The sequence below is a fragment of the Berghia stephanieae genome, chromosome 1, assembly GCF_034508935.2.
Source record: "Berghia stephanieae isolate SIO BIC M18660-M18661 chromosome 1, UCSD_Bste_1.3, whole genome shotgun sequence".
Taxonomy (NCBI): Eukaryota; Metazoa; Mollusca; class Gastropoda; order Nudibranchia; family Aeolidiidae; genus Berghia; species Berghia stephanieae.
In genome coordinates this window covers 47442442-47458518 of record NC_088360.1, presented here as the reverse complement: position 1 = coordinate 47458518, position 16077 = coordinate 47442442, and the positions used below count along the sequence as shown (strand labels likewise).

The following is a 16077-nucleotide window of genomic DNA, read 5'->3' as shown; positions in this document are numbered from 1 at the left end:
CATACCGCCCTTTACCTTATCCCACCATCTAGTCTCTGGGCGTCCTTTTTTCCTCTTCCCCGCTAATTGTAAGTCCAATACTTTCCTTCCCACATGCTCCCTCTCTCTCGTCTCTTTACCTGTCAGAACAATTTCAATCTATATTCTCTCATCTTTATTGATACATTCTTCACTTCAGTCAACCTTCGAATTCGTTCATTTCTCACTTTATCTTCTCTTGTCCAGCCAAGTGACCATCTCAACATCCTCATGTCTGCCACCTCGACTTCTTTATTTTGTTTCTTTGTTATAGCTGCTGTCTCTAGTCCATATTACATTGCTGGTCTTACAACTGTTGTCTATATTTTCCCCTTCAGCTTTGCGGAAATTCGTTTGTCACACATAATTCCAGTTACCTTCCTCCAATTATTCGAGCCTGCCTGTATCCTGTTCTTAACCTCCATCGCATTGCGCCCATCTCCTTGTACTGTTGTTCCTAAGTATTTGAATTGGTTTGGCACATCCTCTTCTCCTATCTTTATTCATGGTCCTGCTCTCTGTTGTCCGTTGCACAAATACTCTTATCTTCGATTTGTTTACCCTTGATTCCCCTCCTTTCCAACACCCGTCTCCAACCCTCCAGTTCCTTTTCCACCTCAGCTTTTGTATAACATTTATAAATCCGTGCCCTGGCTGCACCATTTACCTTTGTCTTATTTATTCGCAGGTGACTTTGACAGAAGTATACTTTTAGACTGTCTTATACATTTTCTGTCTTTTCAATACCCTGAAATGACCTACATGTGTCAAAAAAGCCGTTAAATTCTTAAAAACAAAGAAAACAATCCTTAACATGGAATAATTGAAGTACACAAGGTTGTTTCTATCGCTCTATATCAGTACGGAAAATTACTTAAATCTTTGTGATATTCTAAAAGATTCACTAATTTGTCTTTGGGAATTAATTCTGTAATTCTACCAAACAATACGTTAAACTAATATGTCTGTAACTTCTAGGCAATGTTCGCAAAATTCCACTCTTCTAGAATTTTAATTAGCGATAGAAATGTGTTAAATACGATAGAAAGGGAGTGGGCTATTTATGTTGGAATTTCCCCGAGTAAACGAGGATAAAGATCACCCTGACTAAAGCATTTTGGTACACCTAATATTACTAAATGTCAATAGCTTTATTATCCGAAACAGAATTACCATGATATAATTCCTATCTTCTTTATTGTCAACGAATGGGATATAAGCGTGGTCCTCATTTACAAAAACAATACTAGATACAATTGTTGTTGTGCTTCGATTATTATTATTATTATTATTATTATTATTATTATTATTATTATTATTATTATTATTATTATTATTATTATTATTATTATTATTATTATTATTATTGTAAGTATTGGTGGTATTACAGTTGTTGTATTTTTGTAGTTATTAATGGTATTTTTTCATTCTTTGGTTCCATTTACCCTATTTTTCTCACTTTCATGTATGCTGTCATCAAATTGTATGAATTATTGGCGAAAGTCTGATTAAATAAACTTTGTTTTTGTTTGTCTTATTTTGACTATGGAACTGAGACTTATCACGGCAGACCTGCCTACTTGAAATAGGAAAATAAAAATAGTAGTTTTCAGGGGTAATAACATCGTAGACATTTTAATTACCCTTAAAAATCACTAGCTTGTCTTTATAATACGTGGGGAAAATATTTTTAACTCCTTTGTGTGATAGCTCTGGCACCAGAACTTCGTTTTCAAGAAATGTGATTTAATTAAAAACCTTTATTATATACAGCTCGTGTTTTAGCCAAAAATGTGTAGTTCTAATAGATATCAATTTTTTTTTAAACGAGAAAAACTGATTGGAAACGTAATAATGATGGTGATGGTGGTAGTGATAGTGGTAATGGTGGTGGTAGTAATAATGATGGTGGTGGTGGTAATGATGATGGTATTATTATTATTATTATTATTATTATTATTATTATTATTATTATTATTATTATTATTACTATTATTGTTATTCTTCTTCTTCTTCTAGTTATTATTATTATTATTATTATTATTATTATTATTATTATTATTATTATTATTATTATTATTATTATTATTATTGTACGAATTGGTGGTATTGAGATTGTTGTATTTTTTGTGGTTATTAATGGTATCAGTTTATTTTTTGGCTCCATTTACCTTTTTTTTCCACTTTCATGTATGTTGTCATCAAATTCTGTAATTTATTGGCGAAAGCCTAAGATTGAATAAACTTTGAAAACTTTGTATCATTCAATAGTTCTACGTCATCCGCATACATCATGTTCCATGGTGCCTCTCGCCGAATGAGTTCTGTTAGAACATCCATTACTATTGCAAACAGCAGTGGGCTGATCCTTGGTGTAATCCAACTCTTACAGTAAATGGATCAGTTGAGCCAGCAGCTGTCCTTATCGCTGTTTTGTTTCCTTTGTAGATATTTTGGATAACTTTGGTATATTTCGCTGTTACCCCCTTTTTTCTTAGACAGTATCTTCTCTTGGCACCCTGTCATATGCTTTCTCAGGGTCAATGGACACACAATGTAATTCTCTTCGCTTTTCTCTACACTTCTCTGCGTTCACTTTTAGAGCAAATATAGTATCCGTTGTACTTTTACCAGCAAGAAATCCAAATTGTTCTTCACTGATGTCTACATCTTTTCTAATCCTTTTATCCCATATCTTCATTGCATGGCTCATTAACTTGATGCCCCTACAGTTGCCACATTCTTGAACATCTCTTTTATTTTGGTATATGGGAATAAATGTACTTTTTGCCCATTCTTCTGGCATTTTCTCTTTCTGTAAGATGTCGTTGAATAACCACACCAGGAAACTTAACCCTGCATCTCCAAATGATTTATATCCGTCGGACGAGATTGAAATTCCGCGTTTACACGCTCAGTTTTCATGACTTTTGGTCATGGCGTAGATAATTTTACTGTAGTTACCTCGTGGTTTTGGTCCATTATCCACGATTTGTGGGAATCCGTACGTCTAAGTAGGCCATAATGATTCAATCCAAAGCTAACGTTCATAATTGTGTAAATATATCACCCCCCCCCCCCTCTCTCTCTCTCTCTCTCTCTCTCTCTCTCTCTCCCTCTTCTTGTGTATCCACAACGAGCAAGTGTACAGGAATGAGCTCCAGTCCACGGGGTGCTGCCGTCGGCAGTCTATTATTTATTGTTTTTCCAGTGAGGTGCCAAGGTAAGTAATTGCATCGTTGCATGTTTATACTATGAAACTACTGGTTCTAATGAAAGCGAGACTCGTAGCCGCGAATAACGGTTATACGCTGTCACGTAATTTGGCGCCAGGGAGAAAATGAAAAGTAACTACCATGCTTAGGCTATAATTTTTGACAGACTTGCTTTCGAGCAGACGATGAGAGGTGACCAAACGGATGATTCCAAGCAAGTATATTATAGTATTACACGTACAGTATAGTTAAGCCACCGGCATCAACACGCGTATAATAATAATAATAATAATAATAATAATAATAATAATAATAATAATAATAATAATAATAATAATAATAATAATAATAATAATAATAATACATGTATTTGAGTTTGATTGTATGGTTGAGTAAAGAGATGAGTTAATTTAATTATATTTTTTATTGAAGGAAGTCGGCTCTCTTGCTCGAGTTTGACGTGAATCTATAGCCTTTCAGCCACACCCAGTTTAATCAAATTATTGTCCCATCATGATGTTATTATCCATGTCCTGATGGTGAAGAACAATTAGTGTCCATTTTGTTATTTGACTAACATTAATAAACACACTTTTTTTTTTTTTTGCTAAAATATTTTACTCAAAATGTGACACATAAACTTGAGCTTTTATATAGAGCAATATCCACTGAAGGTGCTCAAAGCGCTTTACAAAGGGTCCCTGACCAACTGCAACACGTAACATGTAGAACGAGACATGACGCCCGTAAGGCGATATTACACCATTTTTTTCCGATAGAGACAGCGCTGTTAACAGCCATGTACTCATTTTACAAGTGAGTACGGTGAGAGAATGTGAGTAAAGAGCCTTTTCCGAGGACTCAACTATGCGCCGAGCGAGGCTCAAATCCAGGACCTTCCGATCCAAAAGCGAGTGTCATACCACAAGACCACATTGCCCAAAATTGCTATTTATCGACATGATGCTAATGTTAACAAGGGATTAAAAAGTTCCAAAATAACCATAAATATGAAATTCTTGAATGTCCCACTTAGATTATACCCATTCTCCTCTATAAAACATAGAATCTCAACCCAAGTGTCATATTTTTAAGAGTATAAATTTAATTTAAGCATCTAAATCACACCGACATAATTTCATATCTTCATATCGAGGCAGGAGGTCAAATATTTTGAAGGATTACGATGTATTGACCCCACTCTACTGTAGCAAATAAACACCCCTCCATAAAAAATTAACGGACCTATAAGGTATTTTTGCATTCAATGTATTTGTGGCAACACAAGAAATCCCATCAAATCATGCAAACTTTCTCAAATTTCCCTGCATTAAGACTACATGGCAAGGTACTTGACAACAGAAACACACAAATACACTTTTCTTCTCTTACTCATATGTATGCACACAAATACAGCACACAAATATCCATGAACAATCATAGAGCAAGTGAAAGTGGGAGGTGGTTGCTGCAGCTGGAAAACTTTCCAGGGCAGGGTGTCTCCAATCAATGGGAGCCATCTATATTCAAGTTTTCGTTTGAGTCATCAATCACATGTGTTTATGTCTGAGGATTGGACATTTCTTAATAAATATAAACACGCTGCTTTGCTTATGAATGCTGTAAACATACACATGTGTCAAGCTGAACAAAATGGCCAATTTTTATATTGAATAGTTCAACAACTGTGAACACTTTTCACTATGAGGGTCACTTTGAGCACATTATGCAATGTGACCAATGACCCCGAGCACATGGAAGGATAATATAGATCAACCCCATTGTCCGTATCGGACAGGATCTGTTTTTAAGGGGTTTTACGGCGCTAGCAACACTTTCAGATCATTCTAGCACCAGTAATAAGGGGGGATGATTGGGGTTGTATATCTGAAGTTAAACGCACTAACGAAAAAGCAAGATGAAGGAGATCTGTTTGAATAGGATACAAGAGACTCTATGAGAAATCTATCAATGTGCCTATTTAGACATCACCTAAAAGTCCCATCCAGGAACAAGCAAAGGCTCTCGCTATGAAGATCACTCAAATGTTTACAGAGTACAATCTATTCAAAACTAAATGCAATAATAGTAAATAACAGAGAGATGATTTAGCAGGGGAAAAAACCTCTCAAAAAAAAAAGATCCCTGCCATGACCATGAAAAAAAACCCAGAAATGTCAATTCATAACAAAGACGAGAGCAAAACGGGAAGGGAAACAGATATATTGGGATGGATCACACAGCAAGAGTGACCACTCCACCCATCATGGAAGGTCAAAGGACCCCACAAATTGCGACTTAATCTACATAACTGAGGCTTAATCTACATAAACGTTAATATGGCATCTAGGACTTGTCTGTGTTTGTTTTTGAGAGTTTTACGGCGCTTGCAACACATTTATGTAATTTCAGCGCCAGTAAATATGAAGAAAATGGGAGAGTCAAAACGATATAGATTTACAATTGAAAGCACACAAGAAAAAGTAAGACAAAAGGAAAGGGTTCAAATAGGAAACAGATGTAGATTCATAGAGCACACTATTACTATACTTAATTTGAGATCACTTAAAGTCTCATCCAGACACAAACATAGGTCCCCGCTAAGAGGAATACACTTAAATGCTTACAAACCAATATACATCCATAACAAAAAAATGTAACTGTACATAACAGAGAGTTGATTTACAAGGAAAAAAATCATCATCTCCCAAACTATCAGTATACAATTAACTTTTTCCCTCCCAGTCAAGGACTCCGGTCAGGTCAAGGACAAAACTAAGTAATCCCATTCCAAGACAAGGACAAAAACAACTCGGAAAACAGACATAAGAGGGATAAAAGACACAGCATTTAGGAATTCAGCTGTAATTGACTGTAGACCAATGAACATACCTCATGAAGGCAATGAGATCAATTAAATACTGCAGTAATCAAGTAGGAAATAGTGTGAGGAGAAGATGAGGGTTTGGTCAGGGAGTGACGAGATTATAATTTTGTAAAAGAAAAAAAATAATATTAATATGATCATTCCCTCCCCACCTGAAGAAGCTAGGATAAGAGTTGCCGATAAAGAGACTGAAAAAAAAATATATATATATAAACAAGGAAATAAAACGCAAACAAGAAAACAAAACAGAATAGAGAAGGTTGGTAAAATCAATGTATTACACAAGAGGGTGATAATTTGATGTAAAATACATTTTAAACAAAAAAAATAATAATTATAATTGATAACAGCAATGCCGTTTTAATTGACAAGTCTAGAACTGAATGCATTTCTGATTTTAAATAAAACAAACGAACAGCCATTCTGTATTGATATCACACAAAATAATATTATTATTTCCATGGTTGTGAAACTTATAATAAATCAGCAAATATTCTCCTTTGTTTACATGCAAGTGTCTTTCTTACTTAATTCTACAATGTAAAAGCAGTAGTAATCCTTGCTTGCTACCCTTGGATAGGACGCTAGTCTATCGCAAAGTACTTTCCACCAGATCTAACATACCCAACTACCCAATCAATGCTGGGTGGACAAGAGGTCATAGGAAAAAAAATATTCTGATTTCATTTTGGATCAATCTCAGTCCCTTTGCCTATATAACCAACTAAGCTATCGAGACATTCACTATAATTTAAATGTTTTATTAAGTTTAGAGTGCTCTATAAATGTACTCCTTCTTCTTCTTCTTTTTATTATTATTATTATTTTTATTATTAAAGAACAAAATGTTTTCCCGTTCTCAAACAGATTTAGCTATTTTTAACTGACCTTCACCCATCCCTCTACTTTCAAGGCAGGTTGTAAAAATTAAGACCACAGGGTAAAAGAGGCGGAGTCACTTTCTGATGTCGAATGGCATTGGGGAACATATATATTTTTAAAATTATTCAAAGGATGTAAGTTCAGGTAGCATTTTTAGATAGATAATTTTTTTTTTTATATTGCAAAACATTAATTTTTTTTAAAATGTTCATATCTTAAATTTTAGATTTAAATTTGAAAAAAAAATTATTTATGACTCTGCTTTTTCTACCACTGTGCTCTTCAAATGGAGAATCCTAACTGAATTTTAAGCACACATTTGAACAACATTTAAGCTATTGTTGAGTCTATTTTTGAAGATATCAACTTCTTGAAATATCACCTAAACTAGATGAATCCTTTATAAATACACAAATAAAATTTAAGTCCAAATCTTAAAATCATCTTAGTAAAAACTTGGATTGTTTCCTTTATGAAACAAAACCAAAAAAAATCCTACTCACCAAATAAACAAATCGACCTAATATAAGAATAAATAAACAGTAAAAGAACTCTAAAAGTTTTACTATCGCTCTTCTAGAATAAGGGTTTCCTGAGGGTAAAGCTTTGTTGACTCTAAGCTCTGAGACGTGTCAATTGTTGTAATCTATTAAAGAGAACAAAATGAAAAGATTGATCAATATAGCAATATTGTGAGTGAGAACAAAAATAGCAACAATAATAGTACTAATAATAATAACAATGACAGCAACAACAACTACAACAAAATGGGCAACTGATATCTCATGGTTCGCTGGCCACATAAATTGATTTTTACATAAGTCAATGTTTTTTCTTGGTCCTCTGTCTGCATCTTTCCGTATAACATTAGTGAAAAAGAAAACCGGGTATTCTTTCAATATAAGACTTCTGTAAAAATTATTATAATGTCATTTATTGTTGATAATTAAAAGATATATTTTTATTCGAAATTCATTTTTTAAAATCTACCCTTTCTTATACAGGGTGTCCAATGAAGTCTTTCCCTGGTTTCTGGTGGTCACCATCTCATAAGGAAAAATCATAAATTTATGCCCATTGATCATAGCATCACCAAAGTTAGCTAAATGGACATGAAAGACCTCAATTTTCTTTACTTCTATTTAGGAGACACAACAGTGCGACAAAATTTTCTTTGTGTAATGTGACTAAAATAAATGAAATTACCAAAAGTGGCTCAACAAAGATCCATAGCCCAGTTTAGCAGACCATTACAAGAAATGAAAACAATTTATTAAAAAACAAACCACAGAAACAGACATTCTAAATTTGCTAAGACACAAAGTTAATGTTTGGTGTTGGGAGGGACACCCTGTACATCCTACTATATTATGCATTAGACAAAGTATATCAAATATATAACATCTTAATGTATTAATATTAATATTATGGATCAGGGATGCCACCAGGCAAATTTTAAAAAGCCTGAAAACTTGCGCGGACGAGATACAAATCAACGTCAAGGGCTTTGTAGGGATTTGAAAAATATTAAATTTGGAATATTGTTTCAGTACTTATTATTGCAATTGAGAGCAAATAACACACAAAAGAAAGGAGAGTTAACAGTTTTCAAATTGATAAAATAAGGTGCTGAAAACAAAATATAGACAAATTAATATCAATAGCTATCAGGGGTGAGAATGACTGGTCACATAAAAGGAGAAATTTTTCATTGTGAAAATCATGACCCACCCATGCAACCATAACCAAAAATTTGAACTTCACTCAAATTCACTGAGATGCGATCCAAAATTTGTCTCGCAGCAATTTCTGACAAGACTTGGAGAATTTCAAAAGTTGAAAGTGTAATTACATTTGGTGGTTGTAGTAGGGATGATGATGTGGTGGTGGTTGTAGTAGTAGTGGTGGTAGGGATGATGTGGTGGTAGTTGTAGTAGTAGTGGTGGTAGGAATGATGTGGTTTTATTTGTAGTAGTAGTGGTGCTAGGGATGATGGTGTGGTGGTAGTTGTAGTAGTGGTAGTAGGGTTGATGATGTGGTGGTAGTTGTAGTAATAGTGGTTGTAGGGATGATGTGGTGTTATTTGTAGTAGTAGTAGTGGTGCTAGGGATGATGGTGTGGTGGTGGTTGTAGTAGGAGTGGTGGTAGGGATGATGTGGTAGTGGTGATAGGGATAATGATGTGGTGGTGATTATAGTAGTAGTAGTAGTAGTAGTAGTAGTAGTAGTGGTCTTAGAGATGATGATGTGATGGTGGTTGTAGTAGTAGTGGTGGTAGGGATGATGATGTGGTGGTGGTTGTAGTAGTGGTGGTCTTTTAGAGATAATTGTGTGGTGGTGGTTGTAATAGTTGTGGTAGGAATGATGTGGTTGTAGTAGTACTGGTGGTAGGGATGATGCGGTGTTATTTGTAGAAGTAGTGTTGGTAGAGATGATGTGGTAGTGGTTGTAATAGTAGTGGTGGTAGAGATGATGTAGTGGTTTTGGTGACTGTTTTTTATTCAGTGATAATAATAGCAATTTTTCAAAAAGGAGGAAAATGTCTCCGTCTATCGGTCAAATGCAAGCAAAGTGTAAAAATAACAGGAACATAGTTTTGTATTGGTATTATGTAATATATTACTATTACTAGTATAAATCCATTCTTATCATTAAACATAAATTTACTTTTTGTAAGCATTTAATGAATTGTCCTTTCCACATGTTAAAGGCCTACAATGTTATTCAACAGGCCAGAAAGTGTTGTTTTGTTTTGATTTTTACTTTATAAAACAGGCTACAATATCTTTTATTTTTTACCGAAACCTAGTGGTTATTCAGCTTATAAATACAACCCAAGAATCTCACAAATTTAAAGCCATAGTCAAAAGGTAAAAAGAAGGAAGAATATACTAAGCCAATCACCATTGCTTTATTCTAGGCTAATGTACTATCTCTGTATAACCCGATGATTTAATGGATGGTTGCGAAAGAAATAGAGAAAGAGAGAGAGATAGAGAGAGAGAGAGAGATAGAGAGAGAGATATATATATATATATATATATATATATATATATATATATATATATATATATATAGAGAGAGAGAGAGAGAGAGAGAGAGAGAGAGAGAGAGAGAGAGAGAGAGAGAGAGTTGTCCTTTCCCTTCAACAATCAACTAGCTAATCAAAGAACACCACTGGTCGTCTGTGTCAATTGTGACATCTGGTGCCATTTAATCTGGCCCGGCGTCATAAAAACGGGACCGTCACCAAATTTCACGAGACTATTGCACAGGTGTCAAAATATGACATAAGACATAATGGTGATTTTGGGGTTTGGAGGGAAATGTTTGACACGGCAAATTCAGCGGAAAATTTCTGAGAAATTCTCAAAATCACTGTTTATTTATCAAAAAAAAATTTTCTTTAAAGGAGGAATTGTGATGGGGATGGGCGTAGATAACTACCATTTAGGTGCCCAAATATTCGACCGGTGGTGACAGCCCAAATTATTCACCCAGCGAAAAAGTTCCGGCTCAAATCTCGATCGCGATTTTTTTCTTCTTAAAAAAAAAAATTTTTTTTTTTTGAATAGTGACGACGGCAAAAACCGGAGGTTCAGGATTAAAACCGGCTGGTGGTAAAAAAAAAAACCCGGATTTCCGGCTAAAACCGGAAAAGTGGCATCCCTGATGGGTGCACTTTTACTATACCTTTTATTTTTATTTCATATACTATATTTCTTTATAAAATTGTGTAAATTTAACACATTTGTTAAAACCAATTTACTTATGGATGAATGAAGTTTTTTAAATTTACTTATTTATTTATTACTTATTGATTCAACCATAAAATTATTGGCATTAAAATAACTTACATCTCTGCGTGGATATGTGGTTAAAACTTTAAAGTCCTCTGTGTGAAAGCCCTTGGATGTGAGGAAATTCAATAAGTCTTTGACAGTGTTGTCAGCATAAAACCTGCGTGTGAAAATCTCTCTGTTAGGAGGTCTGAACCGAAGAGAGGAGATGCGACCAGGATCGTCTGCTGAAGGTTCTGATGGGACTGAGGTTGCTATTGATTGGCTGATGGCCTGAAATGAATACAATATACTATAAATTATAGACATATGATTAGTCAAAAGACTTGAGCAAATCTTTCTGAGAACTATCAAATCCTCAAATAATAAACCTTAGTGCATGTATAATATATTATACATATTGTTAGTGTGATAGTGATACAGACAGTAAATGTTGAGGCTGTATGAGGGTTTTATTGTTTTGGTCACAGACATTGCACATGGATAGTCTCAACCTGATATCCAAACAGGGGTTTTTCATGCGAGGCCATTTTTACTTTTTGATTAACCATTTTAATTAGAAAGACGAGATCATTGAGTGGATCAGGCACTGCATCATTATCTAGAGGGTCAAAGGTTCAAGCCACACTTCAGGATGTATTTCCTTGTGCAAAATCATTAACCCCTGCTTGCTCATTTGGACAATATGAGTTATTTCTGATGACTTTAGATTTTTTTTTTTTGGTATATATCTGTATTCCTTAGTTGTTTGCCCAGTCAACAGCATTTCGTTATGATGTACAGAGGTGAGTAATTGTTTAGAAATGTTCATTCCAGATTATGACTAGCAGCCAATCCAAGATATTAGGAGTCACCACAGCTCAGTTGGTAGAAAACATCCACAGGCAAAGGAACTGTAAGTTCGAGGAAGCTTTTTAAAAAAATGCTAACTCGCTGCCCACTCATCAAAGATTGATTTGCTGTGTTTGTTATATGTGGCAATAAGTACGTTTGCAATAACATTCTATCTTAAGGCCCAAGGTAAAAAATAATTATTACTGTCAGTTTAACATTCAATACACTGGGATGAATTCCTGCACTTTGGCTCTGAGAGACCACTCGATCCTGCAGGCTTTCCCAAAATTGTTCCACTTTTCACTGTTCTATCTCATTCTTTCCTGCATATTCTAACAATAAGAATGGGTTATCTTCTATATTTTTACTGCTGTAAATTATTTGGACATTTTTTAAGTAGTTAAAGACTGCCAGCAAGATGGAGACTGGCGAAATTATACGATTTTATCAAAGCTAATATTTTTCAAAGCTGATTTAAATAAGAAAAAGTGACCAGGGAGGTCCAAATTTTCATTTCAATTCAATTAGGGAACAATGTACTCATTACAACAGTATAGATATTTCATTAAATAGGAAAATCACACTCAAAAGTCAGATGTGGGGCCTGATCTTAACATTGTTGTAATCCACCTGAACTCACTTGATAACATTTGATACATTCCTGAAAAAAATAATAATAATAGACACACACACAAACACACACACATACAGCCTTAATTTTGAAAAGTTAAAACATTAACCTCTTTGATAAGTTCGGCTTCCTTCTTTTTGTTTTCCTCCTTCTTTTGTGCCTCCATTTCTCTCTCCATTTCTTCCCTTCGTTTGTCTTGCTCTACTTTCAACACTTCAGCCTGAATAGTGACAGCAATTCAAGAAAGAAAAAAAAAATCAAAACCAAAAACTAAAACATGGGACTTATTTTAAATTTTCAACAAGAACATTTATGACCCAAAATGTCAATCTGGTTTCATATCAGAATGAACCAGATGAAAAGAGACATAAAATTATTCAAAATGAGAAAATTAAATATTTTTTAAAGGTTTAGAAACAAAAAAAAAATCGTTTCCTCAATAAGTCCACTTTTTAAAAGTTAAGCTCAAATGTCAATACTAAGTATCAAGTTAACCCCGACATAATACCATTTTGAGAGATTGGTCACATTTATGAGATAACATACTTGTATATCCAAATGCTTTCCTTTTTTCGTCAACTTACTTTAAAACATTGTCATGGGACACCCTTAATGTGTATAATAAATAACAAAATATCTCTCACATCAGATACACAAAAAAACAAAAACAATAATAAATAAATAAATAAAATTGGAGAATTTATGTTATGTGGTACTAAAGATTATGTCCAGTTTTGAAAAGGTGATGACATTGATGACAGTAATAACAATTACCTTCTTTCTGTCTGTTGCCAAGGATTCTCTGTAGGCCGCATCTTGCTCTTGTTTAATTTGTTCTCGAGCATCTCTCTCTTTCTGTTAATAAAAAAAAACAACAATATATATATTATATATATATATATATATATATATATATATATATATATATATATATATATATATATATATATATTATATTATATATATATTATATATATATATATATATATGTATATATATTTTATATATATATATATATATATATATATATATATATATATATATATATATATATATATATATATATATATTATATATATATATATATATATGTTATTTTGTTTTTATGTTTCTAAGGGTTTTAGAGCACTTACAACACATTTAGGTCATATCAGCGCCAATAAAAAGGAAGAAAATAGGATTGTAAAAAGTTCTAAAATTACAATTAAAGTATCCAAAAAAAAGGGAGACAAAGGGGAATTGGTTCAAATAGTGAACAGATGTAGATTCCAAAAGCACACCATCTGTGTACTTAGTTTGAGATCACTAAATGTCTCATCCAGACACAAGCACAGGTCCGCGCCAAGAGGAACACACTCAACTGTTCACAAATCATACATGTGTAAAAAGACAAATAATACAGTGCATAACAGAGAGAGGATTTACAAGGACAAAAAAATATCATCTCCCAAAAACGGACTAAACACATTTGTCTGTTTCCCTCCCAGCCAGGGCCAGGATAAAACCAAGTAATTTCATTCCAAGACAAAGACAAAAAGCAAGTTAGAAAATAGATATAGGGGGATAGAAAACACAGTATGTACCTTCCCTCTATGGGAGGTCAGGAACCCCACCCAGATAAATATATTATATCTGGGTGGGATTCCTGACCTTCCATGGTGGGCAGGGAGGAACATACCGTGTTTTCTATCCCCCTATATCCAACTTTCCAACTTGCTTTTTGTCTATGTCTCGGAGTGTAATATAATATAATATATATATATATATATATATATATATATATATATATATATATATATATATATATATATATATATATAAATATATTAATATATATACATATATATATATCATCCTGATGAGAGTGAATTCTCGAAACAATATTGTAGAAGTAGATCATAATCATACTTGAAATATTTTATAGATTGCTCCTTTTATCAAAAAGTTGAGCAGTATTATTTCACGGTTTTTGTTTTTATAATTTATGTATATATATATATATATATACATATATATATATATATATATATATATATATATATATATATATATATATATATATATATATATATATATATATATATATATATATATATATATATATATTATAAGTATAAAGCATTTCTTGATTTATACACGACACTTTGAAAAAAGACAAGATCTATAATTAATACCTTCTTTGGGAATGAATATGGACTTCAAAAAAAAAGAGAAAGAAATTAAAGGATTGGGGACCCTGTTTGTCATAAATTACTCTTGCTTGATCAGCAGCGTTTCATTTTCAAGAGGACTCAAAGTACATGAATTTGCCTGAGTCATAAAAGACAAAGAGCAGAGAAGGAATGTGGCATCATTGAGTGCAATGGTTAACACCGATCGAGGTGATGGCAATGAGAGAGAGAGAGAGATATCTAATAAGTTATATAAAGTAAGTATATATTCAATAAAAAATATCATATGTACAAATATTCTGAAAATATTCCTTACAGTTATAGTAATATGTTTTCAATATCAACTGACTCGAGTTTTGAAAGACTTTCTTAAATGCCATTCACAATGAGGGTCTTATCTAATTTTGCTGAAAGGGCTTTGCAATTGGATTCAATAGTCTGATGTCTCATCGCCCAGCAACAGCGGCCACCGTGGTTCTAAACAAAGAAAATCGGTACTTTTTATTCTTCATGCTGGCTAGAACTTTTCATATGTCTTGTGACCAGAATGTTTAAAAGTCAAAACATGATCAGATTTATAATGGGTTTTTTTCCTCTGGATAGGCTTTCATGCTCGTCGGGAGAAATATATCATAAGGGCGTCGCCACTGTTCTGATAGTTTAGAGCCAGTTACTAAGTTACCATGCGTCATTTCAAGGGAAATGACGTTACAACTGTTGAAGCGTATTGACTGGCCTATATATACCACAAGTGGTAAAATGTCCTGAAAGAAAGGGGAAATCCCTCCATTTTTGCAACCAACAAAGGCCACAACCTGTCTGAAAAAGATTGTCCTGAACGAGTTAGTGCCGGCTTATTCAGCCACTCAAATTTCAGTGCAGAGCATCTGGTGCTACACTGTAGTGTGATGCCTCTAGAGGCTGATTTGAATGGTGGACCAGCTTTTGCTGTTTAGATTGATCAATGTGGAATTTTAAAGTAAACCATTACCTCCTCCGAAACATCAGCCTGTTTTTGCCTTTCAAACACATCCAATGCATGAATAAGATGCGTCATCATTTCATCCAGTGTAATAATACCTTATTATCCAATGACAAGAAAAGAGACAAAAAGAGAAAATTCATATGAAATGAAAATGATTGAATAATAATATAAGAAAACAACAGGTAAACCAACAACAAAAATTAACAGACCACTCAAAAGATAAAACCTTTAAAAAAGACAAGAAATGAAAAAAAAACAAAAAAGAAAGAAAGAAAGCTGGTCAAGGAACAGCTGGAGAAGGTAAATAATTTTTTAAAATTCAGGGAACAGGGCAAGACTCGAAGAGAGGTAGTAAAGAGGGTGTAAAGACAGATATGGTGGAAAAGATTCATCTAAAATCTGAATTGTAAACCTGCAAAATCCAAGTTCAAACAGTGCAATGGTTAATATTGGCGGTCTCAAGAAGTAGGTGAGAGAGGGATCTAGTAATGACTTTGAGTTTGAAACGAATATTTTTTTGTGTTCGTGGATAGCTCACACGGTAGAGCCACGCTCTCACCTGCCAGGCGGAGTTGTCGTACCAATAAGGTCGCAGGTTCAAACCCCACCACCGCCGCGAAAAATTTTTATTCTCTATTGTCTTCTGGCACTTTTC

General features: G+C 33.7%; 1 protein-coding gene across 1 annotated transcript in view; it reads right to left on the bottom strand.

Moving 5' to 3' along the window:
* Positions 1-6375: 6375 nt before the first annotated feature.
* Positions 6376-16077, bottom strand: part of LOC144976512 (FAS-associated factor 1-like) — a 35637-nt gene continuing 25935 nt past the window's right edge. The window contains exons 14-18 of the mRNA XM_078920806.1: positions 15429-15517; positions 13041-13121; positions 12376-12486; positions 10859-11074; positions 6376-7648 (exon numbers count right to left, since the gene is read on the bottom strand). Of these exons, the coding sequence (XP_078776932.1) occupies positions 7568-7648; positions 10859-11074; positions 12376-12486; positions 13041-13121; positions 15429-15517 (578 nt within the window). The 3' untranslated portion in view covers positions 6376-7567. The remainder of the gene's footprint in view (positions 7649-10858; positions 11075-12375; positions 12487-13040; positions 13122-15428; positions 15518-16077) is intronic.